General features: G+C 37.3%; 1 protein-coding gene across 2 annotated transcripts in view; it reads left to right on the forward strand.

Moving 5' to 3' along the window:
* Positions 1-6,352, forward strand: part of LOC122557323 (pre-mRNA 3'-end-processing factor FIP1-like) — a 36,642-nt gene extending 30,290 nt beyond the window's left edge. Inside the window, exons 9-10 of one of the 2 annotated variants that reach the window (XM_043704902.1) lie at positions 1,789-1,906; positions 6,185-6,352. In XM_043704902.1, coding sequence (XP_043560837.1) covers positions 1,789-1,906; positions 6,185-6,337 — 271 coding nt within the window. In that variant the 3' untranslated portion in view covers positions 6,338-6,352. The remainder of the gene's footprint in view (positions 1-1,788; positions 1,907-6,184) is intronic. The other variant, XM_043704903.1, reaches the window with a different exon arrangement.
* The last annotated feature ends 218 nt before the right edge of the window (positions 6,353-6,570 follow it).

Raw genomic sequence — 6,570 nt, forward strand, 5'->3', positions numbered from 1 at the left:
TCCTGTTCCCTGGATGCTGCCTGACCTGCTGCGCTGTTCCAGCAACACATTTTCAGCTCTGATCTCCAGCATCTGCAGACCTCACTTTCTCCTCGAAGATTCATTGGAGGTAGTTCAGTGAAGGTGAGTCCCTTGCTGAGGGGATTGTCCTATGTTGAAAGGCTGAGTAAATTGAGTCTGTATCCACTGGGGTTCACATAAATTGGAGGTGGCCTAATTGAAACATTGAAGATTCTGAGCATGTTGACAGGGTTGATGCTGGTTGTTTCTACTGTAATTAGAACACAGCAGACTCAAGAAAAGAGGGAGATCATTTAGGACTGAGATGAAAAGAAATTTCTCTTCCATGGTATGTTGTGGGTGCTCTATCACTGGATATGGGAAGTGGGCAAGAAAGTGGGAACCCAAGATCAGTCATGATCATTCTGAATGGCAACATCAGCTGAATGGGTGGTATCATCTGTTCCACTTCTTCCTTGTGTTGTTATTAGCCAAATGGATCCTTCGGGTGTGCTGATTTTTGTTAGGTGTTGTTTTCAATCAAGATCCATGATCACACTAATAGATTCTAATTTGGCATCCAAAATTTTTTTAATTCTGTGTCTTGCTTGTTGGACAAAAGTTAATGGTTGGGAATAACTAGTTTTGCAAGAAAGTTCTGTCGGGCAGCAAAGAATGTATGTATTCCGTGAATTGGCAAGCTGAATCAAATTGCAGGAATGACAGATGTCGTAATCATGTATGCCACAGTAGTTCTGTTCAAAGAGTGTGGCTGATCCAATGTTTTGGAACAGAGGCACCTGTTCTCTGCACTTTCAGTGATCCAGTAAATCTGGAATTGATGATATCCTTCATCTTGAATGTCAGCAAAAAATATTTTTGTTAAGTGGCAGTGACATGTTTGGAGGAATTGTTGGAAGTATCGTGTGTGACACATCTTGAGTTATAAAAGCAGTTTCCCTCCGATGAGGCATTTCGTGTACTTGTACTGTGTGGTTTATTTCCAGTCATTTTTCTCTAAGATGTTATCAGTTCAAGCTTAAGTAGAAATATTCAACTCATGAGAATCCATGGAATGAGTTGTGAACTCAGTTTTATTTGTTGTGTAGTGATTTTATTTTTAATAGTGACTTTACCATGAAAGCATATTTGATGAAGTTCAACTTTATTCGAGACTTTTTTTATATAACTTATTGCAACATATATGTATATATATATATATATGCCTAATCATGAAGCAATATCTACTTCTTTAAATTTTGAAATTCATTTGCTAAGTTGCATTTCTGTGTACGGTTTCTGTATGACCTGTGGAGCCCTGGGTATGATTTCTGTTCCTGATTCTTCTCAAAAATAATGATGTTGGAGGAGACTTTTAAGCTGTGCCATTTAATCCTGGTCATTACCTTGCCTTTTGATACATTTATCATACAGAGCAATACAATCATTTTTGGTTCTGAATGCTGCGAGGACAATTCAGTAAGATTGAAAACTAAATATTTGTTTTCTTTCTGAATTGTCTGGTTTAAAAGAAAAATGCTTCTCCCATTGCATTCCACACTTTCACTGAAGTGCTGTTGCAGGATTGTAAGGGATAAACATTTACCCAGATGACAGTTTGAATTGTAACTTGGTTTGCTACAGATGTGGCATTGTTGGAAAACCCGAGCTTATCAGCACCTCAGAATATTAAGTACAGCATTCAAAAAAAAACAAAATGGACTGATTCTTGCAGAACTTTTATGTGATCTAACTCTTTAGAACTATCAGATTTAATGTAATATTAAGTTTTTCCTCCAGAAAACTTGCTGGCGCGATTGACGTTATTAGTGGATACACTGGTTCCATCAGGAGGGTAGAAGGAAGGCGACGAGACAAACATGGAGGAGATGAGAGTGCAATTCAGGTAAAATCATTGCTTTGTATGTTAATCACAAAAACAAAATTGGGACATGTTTATGGTAAAAATGAGCAATCTTTTCAGAGACTGTGTAAAAGCTGATGGGTACAGCACATGTTCTTTCAATATCCTGTTCCATTGAATTGAAGGTAGTTAAAATGGAAATTTGAGATGGCCACAAGGAGTACTTAGTGCCCTTGAAACAGTGCTGCAGCAAGAAGTCAGAATTTTCAGCTTTGAGTGGAAGGAAATAGACAGGAAAAAACTGTTTACCCTGATCTGTACTGTAGGCATCTGTAATTGTAGTGGTTAAATAGTCTAGAGTTCATTTCCTGAAGGGTAGAGCTTCATCATATATACAAGAGGAATAGTATATTGTTTCCAGGTGACACATTAAGTAGTGATCTCTTTAGTTTGTTCAAGCAAGTGTAAAAGATTCTATGATAACAGTGTGGGACAGTGCACTGACTCAGTGGTTAGCATTGCTGTCTCAAAGTGCCAGGGACCCGGGTTCAATTCCACCCTTAGGCATCTGTCTATGTTGAGTTTACACATTCTCCCTGTGACTGCTCTGGGTTTTCTCTGGGTGCTCCTGTTTCTTCCCACGGTCCAAAGATGTGCAGGTTAGGTGGATTGGTCATGTGAAATTACCCACAGTATCCAGGGATGTGCAAGCTGGGTGGATTAGACATGAGGAAACGCAGGGTGACAGGGATAGGATGGAGGGGTGGATCTGGGTGGGATGCTTTTTGGAGGGTTGATGTAGATTTGATGGACTGAATGGCCTCTTTCCACATTCTAGGAATTCAATGATACTATGAACAATTCAAATAAGAGTCCTAGCCGGCATTTCTTTCTTTCTTTCTGTCTGTAGTTGCACAGTTTATCTTATAATACCAATGGGGCTTAAAAACTGTTATTGTTGGCTTTAGATAATCCTTTTGCTAGTCTACACCCAGGGTGTTTTGCACTGTCAATTGATAATCAGATGTCCTAGCCAATAGTATGATTTTTAGAACATTGCTCTTTAACTCTCAAGACAACTTCAAGTGCAATCCTTGTTTAATATGGAGCCATTTCACCGTAATCAGTTACTGGATAATTTAACGAAGGGAAATCTTTCCCTTTTCTAAATTAAAACCACTGAAGTGATTTGTAGTTTGTCCATCAAATTTTGAATGAAATCAGCAAGTTAGGCATAGTCCTGGTCTGTTTTCAGGAAAGGCTATCTCAAGTGATCTGCAGAAAGCCCTGTGACACTTTGTATCTAACTTTTCAAAATATGTTTGACAGAATGTCACACAATGGGCTCTTGGTTAAACTCAAAGCTGTGGTGATCACTGAGTAACCAGAGTATCACTTTGTGAAATGGTTGTAAGTTGTGAACAAGTAATCAAATAATTTACTGCCTAGGGCTCAATATTTGTTTAAATCTTTGAGTTTATACAAATGCTCTACTTTAAGAAACTTGATGCAAGGTAATTAGTTCTGCAGATGATGTCATTGTAGTGGTGGGCAGTTAATATTGAGGAAACAGCTCAAAAACCAAAAATGACTTGGGTCAGAAATGTGTAGACAGAATTATAGTGAATAACAAGATAGATACAAAGTAAAGCACCTAAGAATGAAGAATAGTGATTCATGTGCTCCATGAATTAGGGTTACATAAGTTCTAGCAAATCTATATAAAATCTAGGTGCTTTGGTAGTTGATGCTAAAATATCTAATATTAAATTATAATTAATGTTGTACGCAACATAAATCTGGTCAGAGAAAATTAGTGATCAGACTACAGTGCTGTGGTCTAATCATATTTTAAATATCGCATTCTAATCTGGTGCCAAAATTTCATTGGTGTGCTGGAGACAGTGCTGAGAAGAGTCATGAGGCTCATCTCTATTATCAAAGTTTTGACCGATGAGGAAAGGCACTCTAGAAATTGATCTTCAATAATATAGACAGGATATGTGAGTGAAAATTTTAAATGTAGAACTTCAAATTATATAAGTAGGAGAAGAGTCTGTTGGTTTCCATAATAAAAGATAAATTTAAGACTGGAAAATAGGGTATTTTTCACATAAGCTGATAATTTCTGATAGAAAGAAACAAAATCTGGGAAACATTTTAAACCAATTAAATTCTGTGGTGAGATACTCTGATCTTTTTGAATGGATTAATAAAATTGTGTCAAATGGCATTGTTCCTTGGTAACCATATTGTGACCTGGGCCACTTTGGTCTGTGTCGCTCAGTGGTTAATTGGGCAGTGCACTTTCCAGCTCAGTCATTAAAATAGCTGTAATGTCACAGACGTAACAGACAAATTGATTAAAGGAACCTGAGTGCATGTCAGAGAGCAAAACTTTACCAGAACTTCCATTCAAAATACACTTGGATTTTTGTTTATGAAGTCAAATATTTGAACTGAATGTGTTTCTCTCTAGAATTTCTTCCCTTATGTTACAATGCCATGTGGTACTTAGTTATTCAAACCACAGTGCTCAGGTTTGGTTCCATATCTGTCACCTGATGATTTCTGTTGGGTTGCAAATAGGTGAACCAAAGTTAGCCACTGAACCACAAAGGAAGGATTCCTGCTTTGGTTCTGAGCGATGGGATACCATCAATGCCCCACAGCCCGCTAACACTTGGGGGGGAAAATGGCCATGGGCACGATACCAGAAGGCTGATGATGAGTGGGAATCATTAGTCAGTTCTTTCACAACAAGCAGGGAGCAAATTTTTTTTCAATTTTTCTGCTCTGACTAATTTGTTTTATCTATTTGTTCTTTTGTTGGGGTATGATCTTCTGGAACAACAGTGTCTCAGTTGGCTGCCTTGAGTATTCAGAATTAGACTTCTGTTATCGTACAGGGATTTGAGTAGGGTTAGGAAGTGGACAGGCAAATGACAAATGCAGTTCAATACAGACTGATCTAAGATGATGAGCCTGGGGAAGATAAGTAAAACAGTGGGAATTCAAGTTTAAAGATTGAAGAATATACATCAGAGCACCTTGTCAATCTTTGGAATTGGGGAACAGAGTCCATTTACATTAAGCTCGTTCGTTGTCAAGTTTTGAAATGACTTGAAGTTATTATTGGTTGCGATGGTTATAATTGTCCAATATAAGTAAGACTTGATTCCTCCTAATGTCTAATCAATCATATCAAAAGGCATTAACTTTATTGCCTTGGGTGGAAGTACAATTTCTTTATACCTAATCCTTGATTGTTCTAGGTATAAGTGCTTTAGTCAATCTCTGTCCTTAGGAATTCATCCTTAGGTTTTCTTTACATAAAACTTTTGGTGGCAAATTTATTCTAATCATTGCTACCTTATTATTTGACTGGATCATTTACAAAGGATGTCCTGTATCCATTTATCTGCTGAAGCCAGATGAAGATCTCTGAGCTTCCCATGCCATGATTCTATCAGCTGATAAACATTTCAGTTCCAGTTTTTCAGCAAAGGAATGAAAATACAGTGGCTCTTGCAGCTTTTGCTGGAAATTTAGCTGTTTATGATCGATTTATTTCAAAACCTAGGTGTTAAAAATCTATAGTTATTGAAGACCAAATGCTTAAGTCATTCCTCAGCCTTTACTTAAAATGTATCACAAACAGGAATAAAAATGTTAGAATCAATTTTCATTGTTAGATTTTGTTAATAAGCAAAAGAAAATCTGATGTGGGGATTTTCCTGTAACCTTATATAAGAGTGTTAATGGATACCTTGTTGAAAAATACTAGGCTCTGCAGCAATACTAATGATGACTAGCAAGATTTTAGTCTGCATGACTAACTCCCGGGATAATGTTGAAATTTTATGGAGCGCTGATTTGGACTGGTCTTTGCAATTCACTTTGAGTCATTTTCAAACTGGAGAGGTTAGACTGCAAATGATGCTGTTGATTAAATACCTGAGCTTTAAAGAGCACTGAGGGAAATGTGCAATAAGACCCTATTGTACTTGGGGTTATAAATGAACCACAACTAATATTACCAAAATATTACCATGGTTGCCAATTTTATTAAGTTCAAATGAGAAAAATAATGAGACAAAAATAGATATGGCATTTTTACACGAAGTGGTAAATTGTGGAACAGAATGCCCAGCAACATTGTGAGGGTATATGCAAATTCAAGAAGGAGAAACGTACAACAGCCCAATGATCTTTTCAAACTTGTATCTTTTTAATTCTGTACTTTAGGAAATGTAATTCTGACACACAAGTGTAACTGACTGAACTATAAGAATATTTTCTTTTGTTGAGGATATTTAGGTTCTTGGAGACCATGGAAACAAAAGACCACCATTTCCAGCTCCCACAGGTCCTCCTCCTCCAATACCTGGACCACCCCCTCATTTCTTGCATCCACCCCCTCCTGTCAGCAGTGGACCACCACCCATGCACCCACCAGGTAAGATGCTTTGATTATGTTTACTTTTTTTGATAATTTATTTTAGTTTTATTTTGTGTTTGTAATAATAGTTAAAGAGTCAACAAGAGTAGAATACAGAGATGGGAAGGATATTGGAATTTCTGGTGTTAGTGATACCGCGTGTCGTTAAAGCAGTGTGTGACAATTACAGCTTCGGAAGTGTTGCAAATAGGATATTATTCAGCCAGAAATTGAGCTGGTATAATTTTAGCACTGTCCTCCTAGT

Source organism: Chiloscyllium plagiosum, chromosome 15 (genome assembly GCF_004010195.1).
Source record: "Chiloscyllium plagiosum isolate BGI_BamShark_2017 chromosome 15, ASM401019v2, whole genome shotgun sequence".
Taxonomy (NCBI): domain Eukaryota; kingdom Metazoa; phylum Chordata; class Chondrichthyes; order Orectolobiformes; family Hemiscylliidae; genus Chiloscyllium; species Chiloscyllium plagiosum.